Source organism: Cervus canadensis, chromosome 25 (genome assembly GCF_019320065.1).
Source record: "Cervus canadensis isolate Bull #8, Minnesota chromosome 25, ASM1932006v1, whole genome shotgun sequence".
Taxonomy (NCBI): domain Eukaryota; kingdom Metazoa; phylum Chordata; class Mammalia; order Artiodactyla; family Cervidae; genus Cervus; species Cervus canadensis.
The window spans coordinates 7,858,337-7,880,891 of record NC_057410.1 but is presented as its reverse complement, the minus strand read 5'-3'; the positions used below and the strand labels follow the sequence as shown (position 1 = coordinate 7,880,891).

The 22,555-nt window shown below is 40.5% G+C and overlaps 1 protein-coding gene across 2 annotated transcripts in view; it reads right to left on the bottom strand.

Moving 5' to 3' along the window:
* Positions 1 to 22,555, bottom strand: part of SRGAP1 (SLIT-ROBO Rho GTPase activating protein 1) — a 316,119-nt gene that overhangs the window by 41,142 nt on the left and 252,422 nt on the right. Inside the window, exons 9-12 of one of the 2 annotated variants that reach the window (XM_043447019.1) lie at positions 13,643 to 13,840; positions 13,109 to 13,193; positions 6,812 to 6,839; positions 1,794 to 1,827 (exon numbers count right to left, since the gene is read on the bottom strand). In XM_043447019.1, coding sequence (XP_043302954.1) covers positions 1,794 to 1,827; positions 6,812 to 6,839; positions 13,109 to 13,193; positions 13,643 to 13,840 — 345 coding nt within the window. Of the gene's footprint in view, positions 1 to 1,793; positions 1,828 to 2,340; positions 2,444 to 6,811; positions 6,840 to 13,108; positions 13,194 to 13,642; positions 13,841 to 22,555 lie in introns of both variants that reach the window. The other variant, XM_043447018.1, reaches the window with a different exon arrangement.

Sequence of the window (22,555 nt, the reverse complement as noted above, 5' to 3'; positions counted from 1 at the left end):
TTGTTTCAGGAGCATAAACTTTATTAATTTCTTAAAGAAGGTCCTGAAGAATAAAAATGCTTTTTTTAATGTGAACTAGTTGGCTCAAGAATGGCCATATTATTTTATCAAAACTTACTATGAGAGGGGATTTTTCTTTAGGATACAAGTTTGTTTCAGGTGATGTAACCTTTATATGGACAATTCCTATAACACTGTAATCTAGAAGAGCAACAAATATTTAAATGTAAACGATGAAAGGAGACTATTAGTTGGCAACCTGGCTGAACTTAGTATTAAAACAAAAAGGGAAACCAAGAATAAAAGGTTATTAAAAGAAAAATGTTTGCACTAAGAAAGTTCTAAATAGAAATGTCTTAGGTTTTCATATTATTTTAAAAATATTTTCATCTTTACTCAGGTAATTGCTAATCCTTCAGCTATCATTAGTATTTCATTTCATATAATGAATTTTGGAGTCAAGAAATAATGAATGTGCGTGTTTTAATTTAATTTCACAGACGCCAGATGCTTTGGTAGAAACTATTTTACAGGAAGTGAAGCAACGGGCTATGCTCCACTGACCATTCAAACAAATCCCCGTGTGTCTCAGTTTCCCCATGGGAAACAGAGGAAAAATAACTTTTCCCTTGCTGTATTACAGTGATATTGGGGGGATCTCAACTGACTGAGCACTTTTCAAAGAGCAGATCACCATACCTGCTGTTTCACGGGTAGGACCAAAGATTCTTTAACACTCTATCCGGAATGAAGAGGAGCTTACAGAAGTTAATTTTCCATGCTGAGTGGTTTGCTCCGCCTTTCATGCCTAAATTTGGTTTCGTTTGACTATTCTCAATGAAAAGTCTTTCAGAAACACGATATGTGCCTTTCTATGATCTTAAGCAGTCATTCTGATACTGTGTTATCAAATGTAACGGGGTCACACATCTACCTCTTCGAGCTGTTCTGTATTCTCTTTCTCTGCCAGGCCATCAGCTGCACATCTCAGCGCTTTCATGCAATCGTTCCCTTCTCTCCATCTAATTTGCCCCTGTTTGTAAGCCCTGGGCTGGGAAACCAGATAATCAAATTTGACAATAATTTTATATTAAATTAGAGCCAATAAGGCTCTTCTGGGTTTAAGGCTAATAGCAACAGACTCGTGATTGCTCTTTAGGTTGTCCAGTGGCTTTCACTCAGTTCCAGGGTTAGGATTCATTTTTAAGGTTGCCGGAGGCTTTACATTTCTTCATGTATGTACGTTTGTATGTGTCTATCTATCCATATACATGCACACAAACATATATTTCGTAATCATTAGTGTACATATTCAATAAAAGATCTGTCTTTCAAGAACGTAAGACACCGTAACATATTATTAAGGCAGGTTACCAATGATGTAGTTTCCTATATAAATTTAGTCTTCGGAAACATTGAATCCTGTATCGTTCTTCTCTATTTTGTATAATTTACATGAGGGTCCAATATCCAGTATTAAATGTGCACTTGGTATTTAATATTGACTCTCTTATCAAATATATACAAAATTTGGCATATTTGCCAAATACATAATGTAAAACCTAGGCATTTATCCAGTTTTACTAGAGGACTAACTCCCCTTAAAATCAGTGTTTGATTTCTATAATTCTTTTCTAAGTAAAACCTATTTATAAACCGGTCTAATTTCCAACTGCAAACACTTTTCTTTTAAAGACCTTAAAAAATCCAATTAAAGCCAAGCATGACTGTGATTTGAAGATGGTATCAAGAGTGAAAGAGGCTGTGCCCGCGACTTCCCTCGAGCACAGTACCTGGTGTCTGGCGTGTGAGTTCCTTCGTCCTCGGCTAGAAGCATTATCAGAAATGCAGGGTGAAAAAGAAGACAGAGTAAACACAGCAGAGATCCAGATACAGACCACAGGGCCTTCCAATTTGTCCAATATAATGAATTCCTCAAGTCATGGGAAATCAAAACTTGCTATGCTTCAAAGCTAGCCTAACAATGGACTTTCAAGATATATTTCGTGCCATCTCATTTGCATGAGTAGAACTAAAGCATTTTACCAGGTAACTCTTTTCCTTTCTGTACAAATTATGGCTTTTTTTTTTTTTTTTTTTAAAAGAAGAGGGCTTTCTGTTTTGCCAGTATAATAATACCCACATTTATTCCCTCTTCTGAAGGCACTCAAACCAAACAGTCTTTCCTCTCTGACTTCAGGAAATATTATATTGATTTTCTGGGAAAGCAAAGAGCCCCAGGACAGACTTGGACATAATGACCTGCCTCCTTTATGAGAGGCTGAGACCATTATAGTAAGAAGCGTGGAGATCAGCCACCCAGATGGCTGGTGCCAGTACCTTGATGAATGTTTCCAAATCCCCATTAAACAACTTAGCATTATACTGTGAGCGGGGTCTGGACTTCCTGTGTTTCTGGGGCTTAGGGGGAACATTTGGAGGCCTAAGGGAGGGAATATAATTACTGAGCATGGCAGAAATCAAACAACAAATGAAACACCCATAGGTCACATCAAAATTACAAGACACAGGAATTGTGTTCCTTCCCCATCCCCACTCCCACCCACGGAGGAAAACAGTCCTTTCCCTTTCCCATTTATTTACTTTGACTTATGCATCAAAACCCATACCAGCTATTTAGTCACAGTATTCTTTTCTTGTAACTGACATTTGTTTGTTTTAAAAATGGTAAGCATCACCAAATGAAACTGCAAGCTCTTTGGCCAAGCATTATAAACCAACATCTGTGTTATTCGACTTGTAAGTCACACAAAAGACACAACATGTCATAAAAACGAAGACTCTGAAAGATCCCAATATGAGAAATTAAATGTAATATTTTTATTTACAATGTAATTCTTCAAGGCAAATAACATTACATCTATTTGATATCCCTCAGGTAGTTAATGGGATTTTATTTTATGTAAAAGAAGCTATTAAGGGGTCACAAGTGAAAAAGAGAGCTTTTTCAAAGCTACTTCTGGGGGCAGTGGGTCCAGGCTCACATGAATTATTATTTCTTTAAAACAAACTAGCTCACCACCTAACTGTCTGGAGAGAATTATGATGCACCTGTTTATTCTCTTCTGAACTCTCTCCATCCCGTCTACTTGCTTTGATGGACAAGTCAGTCTCTCTGGCATAGGCACATCCAGGGTACCAAGGACGATATTTAGAAACCATGCATCATCCTGCTTTGTAACTGGAAAGAGGGAAACTTCTGTCCTCTTCCTTTAGAACAAGGAGAACCAGGATCACATGACTCAACTTCTACAACTCTCTTGCAAGGAATACATGGAAGAAGAGACTGAAGACCTTTCTCTGGACATTCCGATTTGAACTCCTTCTTACTTAGAAGGCAGATATGACGTTTACATGGGCTTCCCTGGGGGCTCAGATGGTAAAGAATATGCCTGCAACGCAGGAGACCTGGTTTCGATCCCTGCATTGAGAAGATCCCCTGAAGAAGGGAATGGCAACCCACTCCAGTGTTTTTGCCTGGAGAATTCCACGGACAGAGGAGACTGGTGGGCTACAGTCCATGGTATCGCAAAGAGTCGGACACAACTGAGTGACTAACACTTTCACTTTCATGAGGGTACATACCACACTTGGAAATCAGGTAAAGCCCCTTATTAAGCTGCAAACTCTCCAGGAAGAACTTCCTTTTCAGTTCATTAAAGTTCCAAAAGACCAGTTTAAAAACAAAGGCCCAAGAGTATGTGGAAGCCTGGCTACCTTCCTAAGATATCACTACAGCAATTGTGACAGCCAGGGGAACAAACTTGCTGATACTGCCTTCCATAGCCAAATTTTAAGACTTTCCAACAGGTGGGCTCAAATAACTGATGGGGTGTCCAGCAAGCAATGCCTGAAGCTCCATAGTGCTTGAGAGGCTGAAAGGAGCCTTTGCAAGTGTCTAGAAGCAAATATGGAAAATCCACCAAGCAGAAAGTGAATAACTACCATTGCTGAAATTTCTGAAACTTTATTTATACACTGAATTCTGTGCCATTCACTGAAAAAAGGATCTGGTGGGTATAAACAAACAAAACAACTGCCCACCAAGGAATTTAACCATATGTGCTTGACTTCATCCACTCTTTTCCTTATTTTAGAAGTATTTTAAAATGCATAACTTATTTTTATTCAATATGGTAAGGCCAACAGATCGGAAGACAACTGTCATTGGAAAGACTGTTTCTTACTCACAGTTCCCAAGAGGTGGGGGCATGCTACTGCATGGGGGTGAGGGGAACATGGGGAAATATCAGTCAGGAGGAAGAAACAGTGAGGGAAAATGTGAGCCTTTGCTGTGGTTCCCATGGGAAGAAACAGGCAAGGCAGGGTAAGCAGGTTTAGGATTGGCTAGTCCTTGAATGCAAGGAGATCAAACCAGTCCATCCTAAAGGAAATCAACCCTGAATATTCACTGGAAGGACTGATGCTGAAGCTCAAGCTCCAATACTTCGGCCACTTGATGCAAAGAGCCAACTTACTGGAAGAGACCCTAGTACTGGGAAAGATTGAGGGCAGGAGGAAAGGGGGGGACAGAGGATGAGATGACTGGATGGCATCATCGATTCAATGGATATGAGTTTGAGCAAATTCCATAAAACAGGGAAGGCCAGGGAAGCCTGATGTGTTGTAGTCCATGGGGGTCACAAACAGCCGGACACAACTGAGTGACTGAATGACAAGTAGTTGAATACTTTCGGTGGGCTCTGGGGCATGGGAGCTGCCCCTAGTTGTCTGGCAACTGGCCTTCGGGTGACTGGAGAAGGTAAATAGCGGCCCTATGTATAAAGGCTTGAAAAAGGAAGTGGTTGAGGGTATGAGCTCTGGTTGCTTTATGTACAAAAGGCACACTTTGTAAGAAAGCCCTTTACTATCTCCAGGAACTGACTAACCATTAGAGGGACAGTCCCCCCAGTGTCAGCAAGGCCCCAGGAAGACAAAGCATCAAATACAGAAACTAGAAAAATGTGGCTATTATGACAAGGTCCAATAGAACTTCACATTTGGTGCTATCTGGAGCAGTTGATGAAGCTAAGGGAATAGGAACACAAGTTCATTCTGTTTGGTTACTTATTTGTGGGACAAATAAGCAAATATTGCAACTGGAGGCAAAGCCCTGGATAATTATTTCCGCATCGCTGAGAGATGCAGAGTACCTTCTGGCTGAGGCTAACAGAGGAATGTCTCGAGTCTTCTACCTAAAGTCTGAAAAGTGCCTCTCCTGATGAATCTCAAGTATGAAGCAAAGGTGAAAATACTAAAGCTGTGACAGGAACCTGAGGTTCGGATAAACCATCTGAGAGTTCATCAAGGTACTTCCCACGGCAGAGCTGGCTTGGCAGGCAGACTGGCGTACTGACGGTCCTGGCTCTATTGTGTACACGCCAGGGCAACGCCAGATCCTACATTCATTCAACATTCGAACGGTATGACTCGTTCTGGTCCTGTACCTGCTACACAATTTCTGGATAATCTGGCTTTCCATGTAGAATGCCCATGTGGATGAGAGGAAGCACCAGTTAGAAGGATGTGAACATTAAGTCTGCTGTGGTGGTTTAGTTGCTAAGTTATGTCCAACTCTTGCAACCCCATGGACTGTGGCCTGCCAGGCTCCTCTGTCCATGGGATTCTCCAGGCAAGAATACTGGAGTGGGTTGCCATTTCCTTCTCCAGGGGATCTTCCAGTCTGCTGGGCAATTATATTAATAGTGGTCATTGAGAATTTACATATTTATACTCCTGCCTTTTAAAAAAATCTTTTAAAAGGGTGCCTTGTATGAATTATAATTTATAAACAGGTAAAAGAGTTGACACTATAAAGGAGACATGAACTGCGACACAAGTGATATATAACTATGCAGGAGTAACATATGCCTCTTTGTTACTGACATAGGGAAGAAAAACCAGTATTTTCATAAAGTTTAAGTAAGTCAGTAGCTATATCTTCCTAGTTGGGTCACCAAGATAGAAAAGGGGTTTCCTTTTGAATAAACGACCTAGCAAGAACATCATAGAATCTGAAAATCAACTTGACCATTACTGCAATAGACAGACCAGTGTTCTAAATGCCTCCTACCTCAAAGAGAGCTCAACTTTAAAAGTGCAATGTCTTGTTGTGTCAGTTAGAATAATTTCTGGCTCTGGCACAAAATGTTGGCAGAGAAAAAGAAAAGTTGCCATAAACTTTCCTGAACCCAAATCAGAATCTGCTTCCAAAAAGGCTTTTCCTTCTCAGCAGTGGCTTCAAAATCCTTCCAAGAATTTATAAAAGGGGGGAAAAAAGGAAGAACAAAAGGAAGTGCAATACTGTACTAGGCATTAAAAGTTAAAATTTTAAAGCAAACCAAACAGGAACTGAGCTAAAATCTAAGAATATTCAACATAGCTCTAGTTTTTATGACATACAGGGGCAAGAACTAGTCAGACACTGTACATACGCACATAATATTGCTTGTTAATTAAATTACCAAAAGTCTTATCAGACTCTTTTTAGAAACTTAAAGTGCTTTGGATTGGATAAATCAAACCCATTCAATTTCTATCCTTTTTTTTTTTTTTTAAACTGAGGCTGCTCATTAAAGAGGTTTACAATTCCAGTGGGAAATCCTCAGATCTGCCAGGGCAAATCTGGTTTCGTGAGAACCCCAAACACTTCCTGTTACTGTCTTGTCAAGCCCAAACTATCTTCCAAGTTCATTAACAAAATATGTTCATTCTTGCAACATTTAATTGGTTGCTGGTTAAAAGAGAGAAGAGAGTGAGACACAATGAATATGTTAAAATATTTTCCTACCTTGTAGTCATATATTCAGCTCTATGACCTGCAGGAAAAAAATAAGTCAACTGAATGGAATCAGTGGAATGCATTTGGTAATCTTTTATATCATCTGTCCCTTGATTTATGATGCTGAGTTTATAATAACTCACACATTTTACGGTGGACAGCATGAAGACAGCATATAAAGATAGACAAAAAATTCAAAGTAAGTATTTCATGAAATCTATACATAAAACTTAATAAATTCCATAGATTAAAGAAATGTTTCATTTAACAATTTGAGGCAGGGAGCTTTATTATTATTTTTTAAACAAGAAATAGCTGCTTGATCTTAACTGTAAGTTCAAAGATGAAATACAAATAAAACACAACCAAGATTTCAATGTTAGTTGTTCCCTCTGTCTTAATTGATAACTGTGAGAGAGAAGCCGGGGGTCATGCAGGGTTAGGAGAACTTGATTTCTTTTAAGTTGGTGTTCTTTCGAGAATATGAAATCAGGCAGAGAAGCTGTACTTTACAATCAGAAATGACATTTGCAGATATTAAAGTACAAGGACATTAAATGATGTTACATTATATCAACTAGAAAGCTAAAAGCCTTTCACAGAATTCCCTGTCATTTAAAACACGAGGTTCTTAGACATTCAGGCTTCTTGGTTTGTTTTAAGCAGCTCTCTTTTTGTGGTGCTCTAACAATCTGGAGAAGGAAATGGCAACCCACTCCAGTATTCTTGCCTGGAGAATCCCAAGGACGGAGGAGCCTGGTGGGCTAAAGTCCACGGGGTCACAAAGAGTCAGACACTACTGAGCGACTTTACTCAACAATTTGAGCTAATTTCAAGTCTGAATACATCTATAGTGGCTGTCTGTTCTTTCTTATGTTTAGGGTGGAGTAGTGGGAAGGGGTGTGGGAGAGTTGAACCATTCAACTGGTCTGTTTGCAAAATGATGATACAGTCTTGAAAATGCTTGAAAACACAGCTGGCAGAGAAGCGTCATGGTGCAGCGCCAACAGGTGAGACCAGCCCATCAGATCACAACGCAGTGATTCAGGCTTGTAGGGCAAGGCCAATGCAACAATGGTAGAGAGCGCTGGCTAGCGGGGAACTGTGAATGATACTCCCAGGCTGCAATAGAATCTTTTACCCTACCATCTGCTTTTGAATAACAAGTAACCTAAAGTATTTGGTTAATATCTATGTACTAAATAGGAGGCACCAGTTCATATCAGAGCAAACCTTTCTCAACACAGATGCGGGCGACTGTAAATCTTGGTAGAATCTATCCTTGGCCAAGATTTGGGGTTGGGGAGCGGGAAAAGGAGATGAATCTGATTTTTTCCTCCACTACCCAGTTCTACCTATCATTTAACTATAAGTTCCTTCCTTTTGCTGGCTTTCTGCTATTTTAAAAAGAAAAGACAGACACAGAACTCCAGCAGAATTTATAACAGTTATTCCTAAATGGATGGGAGAGAAGGTCTATGGGAAAGTGGAGAGAGCAGACGGTGAGCTGAGCGTGATGTCCTAGGGGACGGCCTTCAGCAGGAGGTTGGCTGTCCAGGGTTAATGCGCAGAGAGAAGACAGGGCTGGAGGTTAAGATTTAAGAGCTGTTACTCTTTAGATTGTGTTGGGGCCATGAGAGCGAGCTGAGGTCACCCAGAGTGAGTCAGTAGAATGAACAAAGGATTGAGGGTGGAGGAAATAGCTGACTTCTACCATATTGACATCTTGCATACTTTATTACAACAAAAAAGTATGACATAAAATACATGTATTAGTAACAACAATAAAAACAGCAATGATATCTAACATTTATCGACACTGTTCTAAGCACTTTCTGTAGAGTAACACCATTTTTACAACTTTATGAAGTAGGTACTATAATGTTGCTAGACTGAGCCTATAGGAGACTAAGTGACTCGTCCAAGGTCGCTTGGTCAGTATGTGGTGGGTCTGGCACTAAAGCCCAGGTCTGTTTTAATTCTAGACCCAAGCTCCCAAATATATTGTGAAATGTAAATCTTTTTCTCCCCAGCAAATACTCAGAAAAACCCTAGAAGACAGGTGGAGATATCGGTCTGCCTCATACGGATAAAGCCAAATACAAAATACTGAAGATTTAATAAATTAAATAAGTTTTAAAACAACTTTAATACCTATCGAATTAAAGAGAACCACAGAGGTTAATAACTTCCAAGTGATTCAAAAAGATGCTAATGATAATGCCTTAGAAACTCAATGCTTTACAATGTTGAAATTTACTGAATAGTCTCTAGATTTAGAAAATGATGGTATATAAAATGGCTTAAAATCATTTTGCTCCATCCATCCACGGTTAATAGTATTTGATAAAAAATTAAAAACCTATAAAAGATACATTTTGATTAATGAATCAAGAGCAAGCTTTGTTGAGAACTATCATTCATAGTATAAGCACCACTACCACATTCATTGTTTTTTTCTGCTAATAGTCCTCAATGTGTCCTAACTGATGAATGAGGTTTTATTTTTTAATCAGTATCATCATTAACAGATCAATAACACACAAGCTTAGAAGAAATCTGCTTCCCAGAGAAATGTGAAAGCTTCCAGCGGTCTGAGGATTAGATTTCAATCACTTTCTTTGGAAGGCTACTTAATTATTAAAAACAACAGACAACTCCTTCTTCTACCCCAATACAAGCCATTTGGAGGAAAAAAAAATGACCCAGGATTATCTTATTCTTGGTACAAACAGCTACTTTGACTACTTTTAAAATTTTACTTGAGAATTAGGAAGTGAATTATTTTTCAAGCCCAGATGTATTTTACATCCATAGAGTAAAAGTGAAAACCAAAATATAATTTGGTGGCAATCTGAGTCCCAAACTAGATAAAATATTTAAAACGCGTGCAGCTCACACTGAAGGGAGGCATACTTGATTTTGTCCCTAATGAATGATTGATAAGGACTTGTGGCATTACTTTCCAGCCCTTTATCTTCCTTAAAAATACCAACTATTGCAGTACTTTTCTAAAAAAAAAAAAAAAAACTATTCACAGTAAGCTTTTCTTTCAAAAGTATGTTTGTACTTTGACTCAAAGACAAAGGAGTGAGTGATGATAGTCTATTTAATTCCTCTGTCAGAAACCTTATGTCCTGAGCTAAAAACAATATAACATGGAACTCAGTTTTCAGAGTTAGATTATCTATGTTTAGCAAAAATTACACTGATTTTTACAACCCTTTAACTCCAAATGCTGCATGAAGCTCCAAATGCTCAAAGAAGCCATGTGAACACCAAGACTCATTACTAAAAAGGAACAAAATTTCTCTGCCTCAGTTTTACAGACATATAGCTCATTTTCCATGCTCGATTTAACTTCTCCTATTTAAAAACAAAGACATCACAAAATGATATAATGGTGTTGCTGAAGGATGAAGATGACGAGGATGACGCCTTTGGCCTTAACTCATTGTGTGTTTTTTTCTATTTCAGTTGTTTTCAAAGATTTGGACTTCTGAATTTTGACAGTGCCACTTTAAGAGCCCAGTCTAGTTGCTCTGCAGTGTTGTAAATCAAAGGACTTACTGGGCCACTGGTAGCCTGCCAAAAGCGAGCAGGAAGACAGGCCAACCACATGTCCGCAGTTACAGTTTCAGCTGCGTACGATCAACTGCTAAATCCCCGAGTTAGGCTCTGTTTGTTTTACTACGAAGGCAGTTTTTGCAGCAATGAGCCTAGTGTAACTCAGAGATGTGGTTTCTATATAAAAAGTCAAGACTGTCCCCAAACGCACTGTTTAATTCTGACCTGGTAACCTTAGTTAGCCAACCCCAGAGTTGGAGACCTTCTTAAGTGCTCGCCATCGGATAATCTCACTGTGGGACAGGCGCCAGGACCTTTCCTGGTCTCCCTCGGTGTAAACCTATTAATGTGAACAGGGCTTGCGTGGAAAGCTGAAGGGCTCACAAGAGCTAAAAGATGGGGCATGTCCTCCACGCTTAGTCTCTTGCTGGGCAAAGCTGCCAGCATCAAGCCCAGGCTGTGCCCAACAGCTCCTGTGCCGCCAAGTCTGCACGCGAGCAGGGCTGGGGAGCAGAGAGGTCTGCAGCCAGTGTCTGCTGGCCCTGGATGAGAACAATCCAGTTTCTTGTGCAGAAAAAATCCGATTCAGTGAACATCTGGAATACCTGAACACAGCTTGTGTCACTAGGACACTGGAAACCACTGAAAGAAATTACAAGAGGAGAAATTCTGGCACAGAGCTCACCAGGTATGATATAGTTTTATACAGTTCAGCAGCTAAAGACAGAATCTGGCTAAAATATAGCCCTAGCCAATAATGGCATATAAAATCATATCAACCAGTGGGGCTTCCTCTCCAGGAGACAGGAGGGAATCTATGTAGGATGAGTACCATAAAGGTTTCAGAATGTGATCAGAGTATTAACACATGTCTGCCTGCAGTGCCAAGAATGAATTCACCCATTAATTCTTTCCCTCCAACTCACAATTTCTTAAGTGGTGTCTCTAGTCCTGTAAGTATTCAGCTGCACTTAAGATAATTTAGGCTTTGGGACTGGCGATGACCTTGGGGCATCACTGAAATACAAGGCATTTGTGAAAAATGGAAAAAAAGAAAAAAAAGAAAAAGACTTCACATATTATGAGGAGAAAAACAAGAAAAAGACATAATAGCTGAGGTAAGACAATTATTCAAAGAAAAAAAAGGGCTTTTTCTTTTTTAAGGTTCAAACTTCTGTTACAGAAGAACTGTAAGACAGGTACGGAGAACATTCTTATACCTTCACATAGATTCCCAACCGATAACATTTCACAATAATGACTTTATTTCCTTCTCTCTTCCTCATTCTTACATATGTCTTTTTTCCTGAACCATCTGAAAGTAAGTTGCAGAATTAGGACACTTAGCAAGCATTTCTTAATAATAAGGATGTTCTCCTTCATAAATTTATCATACCTAGGAAAACGAAATTCATTCAATAATATAATAGTCTATATTTAAATTTCCCCAATTATCACTAAAGCATCTTTTATAACTTTTGATTTTTGATTCACAATCTAATGAATGTTCACACATTATATTTAGTTTCTTGATTTTTTGGTCACCTGATGTGAAGAGCTGATTCACTGGAAAAGCTCCTGATGCTGGGAAAGATTGAGGGCAGGAGGAGAAGGGGACGACAGAGGATGAGATGGTTGGATGGCATCACTGACTCAGTGGACATGAGTTTGGACAAACTCTGGGAGATATTGGAAGGACAGGGAAGCCTGGCTTGCTGCAGTCCATTGGGTTGCAGAGTCAGACACGACATAGCAACAATAATTTTTTAAGACACTTTTTAGTACTTTAAGTGTTATTATTTTTTTTTTCTAAGTAAAATTGGTGTTTTATCTTAGAGTCTGGCATTCTAGCTGCAATTTCAGGTTATGACGACCTTTCTACATGTGGACATTCCCTGAGGATAATCGGTCCTCTGGGGGAGACTAGGAGGTAAGTTGATGGAAACACCTTGTCTTCTGGGCAGGAAAGTTCTAAAACTGTAGGAGTCAAGGGTTTAGGTCAACTCTTTTCAGCCTGAGTTGTTCACACAACTCACTCCCTGATTTCCCTCTTCCCATCTGTATTGTCTTTCACTTTTTATAACTTCCAGCAAGATCTAGTGTGAAAAATAAGAATCAAATGTGTTACAGACTGGTATGAGGCTCTGAAGACCCTTCTTTGTGGCTGTTTTGGCTTTTCAGCCCTCCCTAGATTTCACTGTTCTGCTTCCAGGTTACCATAAAGTTTATAAGGAAAATAATTTCGGAGAATTCCCTGGTGGTCCAGTGGTTAGCACTCTGCCCCCCTTACGGATGGGAGCCTGGGTTCCGTCCCTGCTTGGGGAACTAAATCCCATAAGTTGTTTAGTCACTCAGTCATGTCTGAGTCTTCTGCGGCCACATGGACTCTAGCCCTCCAGGCTCCTCTGTCCATGGGATTTTCCAGGCAAGAATACTGGAGTGGGTTGCCATTTCCTTCTCCAGGGGATCTTCCCGACCCAGGGATTGAATCCACGTCTCCCGCTTGGCAGATGGAACCACTGAGCCACCTGGCAAGTGTGGCACAGCCTCCAAAAGAAAAAAGGATAAAAGGATCTAGTTCCAGGGAAAATCTGATTCGTACACAGATAAAGCCAAATCCAAACACATGCTGTTCTCTGCTTCTTCCAGCACAAATTCACGGTTCATATTCTTCATGGAACACATACACGACACAAGATATAATCCAGGTCATCTCCCCAACTATGTCAGATAACTGACCTTCTCCAAGCGTCCTCTGCAACAAGTCATGCTTGGCTTGAAGTTTTGTGATGAGATTACTACCTTCCAAATATTCTCTGAGTTTCTGCAAAAGGAAAGATACATTTTTAACTTTAAAGGAACCTATTTGATGTCAAGGAACTTCCCATAGGATATCTAAAAATCCAGCCATTCTTACCTTCTAGATCCTAGAATCTTGCTATGCAAAGTGTGGTTCTGATGCAGACTAGCGGCATCAGCCTATTAGAGGTGTGACCTCTCAGTGCCCCCCACTCCAGGACTACTGGGATCAGAACCTGCATTTTAACAAGCTCTCGTGGTGACGTGTATGTTCACGAGATCATTTTAAAGTTCTGTTTTAGAGCAGCCGTCTTTAACTTTGTCTGCACCATCTCCTAAACCGTATCCCAGAATGGATGAATTGGGAACTCTGGTCTTAATAAAGAACCCTAGATGATTCCAATGCAATTCCAAAAGCAGAGCTGGGGGACCCCAGACTGGAGCCCCAGGAGGCTGGGGGAGCAGCGGGCGTACCATGAAGTAGAACTGCTCCGTCTCCTGCTGGTTGGCTCTCCTCTTGGCGATGCTGGGCTTACTCAGATAGGTTTCAGAGACCGTGGACTTCACAGACTCTGTGGAGCGGCTGTGTTGGAAGCATTCAGAAACATCGTAGTCCTCGATAGTGACCATATCCTGTATTGTCTGCAGGGTGGCCTCAGTCGTTTTCTTAACCTGGGAATAGGAGTGCATCTCTCCAGTGAGTACCTTATTTCATGAATCCCACACTCAGTGAGAAACCACTGTCAGTCAGAAGTGGGGGCACAGGCCCTCCCGTCCAAAGCTCAGAGTCCACTGGGGGGACAGCAAGGAGATCAAACCCGTCCATCCTAAAGGAAATCAACCCTGATTATTCATTGAAAGGACTAATGCTGAAACTCCAATACTTTGGCCACCTGATGCAAAGAGCTGACTTATTGAAGAAGACCCTGATGCTGGGCAAGATTGAGGGCAACGGGAGAAGGGGGCGACAGGATGAGATGGTTGGATGTCATCACCAACTCAATGGACATGGGTTTGAGCAAGCTTGGGGAGACGGTGAAGGACAGGGAAGCCTGGTGTGCTGCAGTTCATGGGGTCTCAAAGAGTTGGACACAACTTAGTGAATGAACAATAACAGCGAAGGGAGACAGGTAAACAATACCTCATGTCAAAGATATAAGGAGAAGCTTTCTTCAAAATTATCCTAAGGAGGACATCATTCATATACGAGTTCTTGTAAATCTCATGTATCACTGGGTACTCTCAGCTGCATTTTATTTTAAAGAACCTTCAGTTTAACTGAAGTGAAATTACACACAGAAAAATGCATAAACAATAAGTATGGCTTTATGAATTATCACCCACTGAACACATTCATGGGATTACCACTCAGATAAAGAAATCTAGTACATTATGAGTACCCTGTGCTTCTCCCAATCACCACACATGCTTTTCTCCTCCCCAAAGGTAGCTACTAAGTACTATAGTATGTAGGATTTTTGTCTTGCTTCTTTCGCTCAACTTTGTATAGTAAGATTTACTCATTTCTTGTGAGTATACTATTCCACTGCTGAATATTCATTGTAAGAATACATTATAATTCATCCCTTTTACTGTTGATAGATGACTTATTTCTGGCTTGGGGCCACTATGAATAATATTGCTATGAACACATTTTCATTGGGCCACACATACTTGAGTAGACTTCCAGGTTATTGGTATTCCAGACTGTTTTCCAAAGTTGTTATTCTCATTTGTATTCCCACCAACAGGAGGAGAATTCCTATTACTCCACATCCTCAACAACTGGTACTGTCAGTTTTAAAAAATTAAACCACTGTGTTGATGGAACTTCCCTGGCAGTTCAGTGGTTAAGATTCTGCACTTCCACGGCTGGGTGCATGGGTTTGTCCCTGGTTGGGGGACTAGGATCCCACCTGCCTTGCATGGCCAAAAGAAAAAACAAAAACCAAATAAATCATTACATTGGGTATGTAACCGTATCACATTGTGGTTTTAATATGCATTTCTCTGATGGTTGAGACTGACCACATCATCACATGTTTAAGGCATTTTAGATTCTCTCTCTTGGACGCAGTTTGTTTAAATCTCTTGCTCAATCTTATATTGGGTGATGAGCCTTTCTTATACTGATTTGTAATATGTATATGGGTTTTCTGTTAGCTATATGTGTTGCAAATATCCTTTCCTACTCTATACTGTGGCTTTTTACTCTATAGTAATTTAGATGAACAGTCTCTAGTTTTAATGTAATCAATTTACCAATCCTTTCCTTTGAAATCAGGGTTTTTTGTGTCCTATTTAAGAAATATTTTCTCATCTCATAAGTAGTCATAAGTAGCATACTATTTCATGCTACCTACTGGGAACTTTTCAATTTATCTTCTGCAATTAGGCTGTAGTCCACCTTTGCTTATCAGAATCTTTGTAAATTGATAACTTAATCCTTTTTCCAGACAATGTACAGGGTTTGTTGTTGTTGCTTAGTTGCTAAGTCATGTCTGATTGTCACTTTTATGACCCCATGGACTGTAGCCTGCTAGGCTCCTCTCCATGGGATTTCCTAGGCGAGAATACTGCAGTGGGTTGCCATTTCCTTCTCCAGAAGATCTTTCTGACCCAGGGATTGAACTCGTATCTCCTGCATTGGCAGGCGGATTCTCTACCACTGAGCCAGCAGGGAAACCTGTAGAGAGTTTAAAACATCTTAAAACCATTCACTTTTCCTGAATTATATGCTTTTTTGGGTAATGTCTCATAACATGATATATATGTAAATATTTGTATACATTTATATATAGAAGATATTATTGTGATCTAGTCAGCATTCATTTAGCTTTATCCATATAATTCTTACATTCTTTGATTTCTATCTCTTACATTTTTAAGAACACCTTTTAGAAATTCTTTTTAAAAATATATATATATATAATTGACTTACAATATTATGTTAGTTTCAGGTGTACGGCAAAGTAATTCAGTTATATATATACACACACACACAGTTTTTTTAGATTCTTTTCCATTATAGGTTATTGCAAGATATTAAATATAGTTCTCTGTGCTATACAGTAAATTCTCATTGCTACATCTGTATCACAATAAGGAGAGGGAGTGACAGAAGAAGAGATGGTTGGATGGGATCATCAACTCAATGGACATGAGTTTCAGCAAGCTTCGGGAAATGGTGAAGGACAGGGAAGCTTGGTGTACTGCTGTCCATGGGGTCGCAAACAGACACAACTTAGTGACTGAATGACAAATATCTATTTATATACAGTAATGTGTATCTGTTAATCCCATACTCCTAATTTATCCTCTTCTTTCCCTCTGGTAACCATAAATTTGTTTTCTATTTAGAAATTCTTTTTAGCATGAATCTGCTGGCAGTGAACTCAGTCTTTATTGATTTAAAAACGTCTTTTATTTCACCTTCAATTCAGAACGGTATCTTTTTTCCCCTGGTGGGCAGTTACTTTCTTTTAGTACATTTAAGATATCACTGTACTTTCTTGTGGCTTCCATGCTCCTGTTGAGAAGTTTACTGTCAGTTTATCATACTTTAAAAGAACTCAGCTTTCTTTCTCCAGCTGCTTTCAAAGTTTTTTACAGTTTAACTATAATGTGTCTAGGTAAGGATTTTAAAAACATATATTCAGACTTCTTGAATAGTGTGGTATTTTTCTTAAGCTCTGATAAAACTTCAGATAAAATTATCTTTGCAAATGTCAACTCTACTTTCTTCTCTATCATTTTTTTCTGAGAGTTTAATTATGTCCTCTGTAGCTTACCATTCTCTTCATATTTTCTATCCTTTTGCTTTCCCTGATGCATTTTGATTACTTTCTTCTAATTTGTCTTTCATTTTGATAATTCACTCTTCCGCTGTGTCTAATCTGATGTTAAAACCATGCACCAATTTATTAATTTGGGTTTTTCTGTATTTTGGTATTTCTATATTTCTCAACTCTAGAATTTCTGTGTGGTTCATTTTCAAATTTATTTCACTGTTTGTAGGTTATAATAGTGCCCTGCTGAAATCTAAGCTTGGCTTTTATCTCCTTAAACACAGTAGAGAGATCTTTTACAGTTTGTTTCTGATAATTTGTTTCTATTGTCTATTATGTCTTCTGGCTACCACTCATGATGTCTTGTCTCCTTATGTACCTTATGTATCTTTGCTGGACATTTTTTGTAGAATTATTTGAGCTCCAAGGTGAGATTATCATCCTGAGAGAATATTCGTTGATTTTTCCAAGTCATTAGGGGCACTAATAGTTCAGAATCACTAGATTTTACTTCTGTTCAAAATAATCTGATGCTCTTCCTTTTGGGAACATATGGTTCCTAACGTCATGGATTTCAGGCTTGGCCATGTACCTTGCCCTGGATAGGGAAATGTTGAAAGAATTAGCTGAGTGACTCAGTCCATCACTACAGAAAGTAGAAATATGTTCAATTTTTAAACAATATGTTTAGTGCAATATGTTTTTGAAATATGCTCAACTTTTTGTTGTTTATTTGAACAACAGAATATTGTTTAGAGAAGAAACACTAGCTATCAGTGCTGGTTCAGAGGCTTGGAGAGGTCATGTGACAGAGAAAATTTTAAAAGGAGGCAAAAATTTAACAGACTTAGTCATTATTCCTGAGGATATGCACAATGCAAAGGACACTGGGAAAAAAGCATACTAATGATGACTTTAAAAATAACATTAGAAGTAGTTACTTTAAGTCATGATTATATATCTATAGGCTGAAGGAGAAGACTCACCATCTTGTAGGTGATGTCAGTGAGATGGTAGAATAAGAGGTCTGCTATTCACATACCCCCACAGAAACAATACTTTGGCAGCCATCCATGGACAAAATGACTTTGTGGGAGCTTTGGGGTCTAGGTGGGAACTTGTAAAACCTCACTGGGGCCCACAGATGATGAGGACTGATATGAGAAAGCTGTTGGCAGGCTTGCCAACCTTGGTCCTGGCAAAGGGACCTGGAAATAGCTCCGTGCCCTTGTAGACTCAGCTACAATCCTGTTTGGCATTGGTCCTGCCACCAGCACTACCTGCCAAGGGACTCAGGAGTCGTCAAGCCCACCTGTGCCCCAAATAACCTTGCTGACCTTGGCCTTAGCTGTGGACCCTAGAACAGCTCATGATGCAGGTACGGTTCTCCTCCCAGCCTTGGTCTGAGAGCAGTCCTACTGCCCAGGGACCTGCCAAGAGGCACACTTGTGTACTGGGCGCAGGCCCACCAACCTCAGTGCAACTGTGAATAATACAGTAGCCCTGTAACTTGGATCCAATACCTCTTAGCAATGGCCTATGAATAATTATAGCTACCCTGGGGACTCAACAAGAAATAAGCCCATTTGCGTTTCCAGAGGCAGGCCCACCAAACTTCAAAGTCCAACTTTGGATCTTGAAGCAGCCTTGTAACTTGAATGCAGTTCCTCTCAGTAGTGATCCAAGAGCAGTCCTGCCTACCTAGGAACCAGGAGGGAGACACGCTCATCTGTGCCCCCAGAGGCTGCCCTGCATGCAGACCTTGGTGCCAGCTGTGGATCCTATAGCAGACTTGTGACTCAGATCTAGCGATGCTCCGCTGCAGGTTGGGGCCAGCCCTGCCCTCCAAGGATCTGTCCAGTGACCTAGCAGGTGCCACACCCACCCAGGCCCTTGGGAACAGACCCAGAGACGATGGCCCATACTGCGGGCCAGCAGCAGTCATGTGATTCCTGTCAATCTCAACAATACTATTTTTCTCTTTTTTAATGTCTTTCTCAGAAATAAGTGTCAAGGTTAAATTTGGAACTGTCAGGAAGAATAAAGGATGTGACAGAAGCCATCAGACACAGTGGCTGGGACTACATATTATCCCATGGGATGTTCTTTTTTTTTTTTTCCATGGGATGTTCTTGACGAAGAAGAACACCAACTTCTGACACACACAGGCCATGTTAATAAGTCACAGGGGAGAATATAATGAGGCAAATGTGAAACAGCTAACACGAGGCTTGTAACGACTCCCCATCAGTAGGAGGGAGACGCAGCTGGGTTTGGTAGAGGAGAAGCCAAAAACACAAGGAATTATGAAAAATCCTGAAGAACGTGAGGTACCAGGGGAGTGTCCAGGTGGCCTGGACTCTGAGATGAGGATCCAAATGAATGATGGGGGAGAGGAGATTTCTGTGGGCTTCTGCAGATGGGCGCTTTTGCCTTTCTTCCCCCAGGACATCACAATTCTTAGAGAAAACAAGACGTTTCCTTTTCTGAGCACACTGGTTTAGTCTTCTAGCTCTGCTCTAATAGAGTGCCACATACTGTGTGGCTTAAATAACAGAAGCTTACTGCCTCGTAGTTTTGGAGGCCAGAAGCCCGAGATCAAGGTGTGGGCAGGGCTGGCGCCCTCTGAGGCTGTGAGGAAGGAGCTGCCGCAGCCCTGCCTTCTTGGCGTATAGACGGCCATCGTCTTTGCCTTCTGTCTTCTCTCCATCTGGGTTTCTGTGTTCAAATTTCCCCTTAATATAAGGACATCAGTCATACTGGTTAGGTTCACCCTAATGATGGCACTTTTAACTTGACTGTTTTAGTCGCTAAGTCGTATCCAACTCTTTTGGGACCCCATGGACTATAGCCTGTCAGGGTCCTCTGTCCATGGTATTTCCCAGGCAAGAATACTGGAGTGGGTTGCTATTTCCTTCTCCAGAGGATCTTCCTGACTCGGGGATCAAACTCGTGTCTCCTGCATTGGCAGCGAATTCTTTACCACTTTACCACTGAGTCATCTTAACTTGATTACCTCTGTGACAACACCATATCTTCTGAAGTACTGGGGGTTAGGACTTCAACATATGAATTTGGGGGGTGGGTATACAATTCAACCCCTAACACAGACACAATTTTATGGCACTGGGCCTTGTGTCTTGCACCTGCTGCAGGCCTATTCATCCTTTGAGACTTGTCACTCCATTGGTAAAGGTACATCCTGAGTCCTGTCCTACCTCCCACTTAACTACTCCCTCCTGGCCAACACTGACCTTGAAAGTATTTAAATTACAGCACTGTATCATTCCAGATGTAGTAAAAGTTAGGAGAAAGAGACCGCATACATCCACACACATGTGAATTGGATTAACGCCATAGTCAATAGACCAAGTATACAGAAACTTACTGCTGGCACAGGCCATATAAGGCAGGGGCGGCGGCATACTTCCGTTGCCCCTGGTACCTCAACAGTGGGCAGAGATGCAGGTGACCTCATCAGTGCTGGGTAAAGTGTGGCCAGATTTGAAAAAACAGTCCAACTTTTGCTACCCCTCCCCTTGGTTTGGGAAAGGGTCATGTCACCATTCCAGACGAATTCACACTAGCAATCGACCTACTTGCATTTAAGATGCAAGTTTAAAATCTACATACTTGCATTTGAGACACCTGTTTACAAGAGGCCTGCTTACAAATACCAGGCTCTCCTGACTTCTGAGAACAAAATTTTCTGAGCAAAATTTATTCTCAGCAATGATACAACTTAATCTAAAGATGAGAACATCATCATTGCCTAGAGCTCTCTGAACAATGTCTCTGAGTCAGCCACATCTCAGAAAGCCTGCTTCCCTACGGCTGCTAGACTCTGATTTAATGACCCATCTGGGTGGACCTTTTACCAACAGGGGTCTGATGAGCATGATCTCAAATGCATTTCTCATGAGCACCTATACCACACTGTATAGAAGGCCTCTGTCTTCTGTCTCCACTGGGAGCACCTTGAGATCAGGGACACTTATTAACCAGCACAATGTCTGGAATACAGCAGATTCTCCAGACAGCAGTGAAAATGAACTGAATGAATGGTGGATGCTGAAGTCTTCCTCCTTCCAAATCGACAGACGCCAGAGGAATGCTTGGCATACACTAATAACACGGGGTCTCCTTGCTGACGGTCATCCTGAGCTCTGCCATTTTCTTCTGGATGTCCTAGCCTGCCGATCACTTTTAGACCATTTGCAGAAACTCTTCTCATTCTGCTTGGTATTCTCCTGGATCGGGGCCCTCCCTCCAGTAAGTTAAAGCTTATTTGAAACAAAATACAAACACACACACACACACACACACACACACACAGACCCCTTCTAAAAATACATGTTTTCACTGAAAAACAGTTGATCCTCTTTTCAATTTTGACCAAGATGATGTTATCATTTAAGGGACAAATGGCAGTTAGCTTTTACTTGGGCTTTTACTGTCAAGCTCATCAGTAGAAGGTTTCAGGCAAGTAAGAATCACTTAAATAAAGAAAAATAAAGCTAAAGCCACAGAGATCATCAGACACAGCAATCATGATTAAGTGGTTATCAAGCCTCACATCATACACCAAGTCTTAGAAGAATCTGACAACTGCCCTTAAGAGTCTGATCAATGATGGACATGACTTGGGATTTTGCTGCAGTCAGTGGTATTAGGGGAAGTGTGGAAGGGAGATGTGATTCTTCTCCCAAAGATAGAAATGTAAAGCAGATAGGTTAAGGGGTCCCCAGAGAAAGACAACCAGGAATGAATGGCTTTCTTGACATAAGAGGAACCACTGTAGCCTCAGCTACTTTGTGATCTGAGCCCAACGCTTGCCCTTGAACAGGTTTCAGTAATCCATGATCTCAAGGGAACACAGAATCGTCTGTCAAACAGTAGTGCAGTGATAAGGCAGTGTTCTAGTCCTCCCTCAAGAAATACACACAATAACATATCTTTGAGTTCTGCAGGAACTCAAAGGCTCCCACCCAGGTAAAGGATGGAATGAAGATACTGACCTTCCTGATCTCAATCAACTAAAGCTTGGATTCTGCTGACCTTTGCCCCCGAGTCTATGTGAAATTCTCCTCTGCTTAAACCCTTCACAATATGCATGTGCCTTTAGGTTTAAAATTCCCTAATTCTTGCTGTAGAGTAGACACTGCTTTGGGAAAGATCCTCGATGTTCTCCTTACTTGCTGCAAGAAATAATAAATCTTCCTGCGCTTTGGTTTGGCTGCATCTTTTGACATCCACCAAGAGGCAAACGCCAATTTTTGGGTAACAGAAAGTATAACTGGTAACAGAAGGTATAACCAAAGTATCTCTTACTTTCCCCCTCAATTACCCATGCCATGAAAATTATCTCACACGTTTGCTTAAAATATTATTCATTTTTCTTGAAAATATCCTGTATGAGGACTGTATTTTGGGAATAGTCTGTGAAATACTCCTTCGTGAACTATTGATGAAAGACTTTAAGTGGTGCAGCAAAATTTACATGTTTATTAAACACTGATGCAATTTAACTGAAGAATTCATTATAGACTATTCTCTTTTCTATTCCCTTCAGGGGGATAAATCTACTATAACTTAAGAG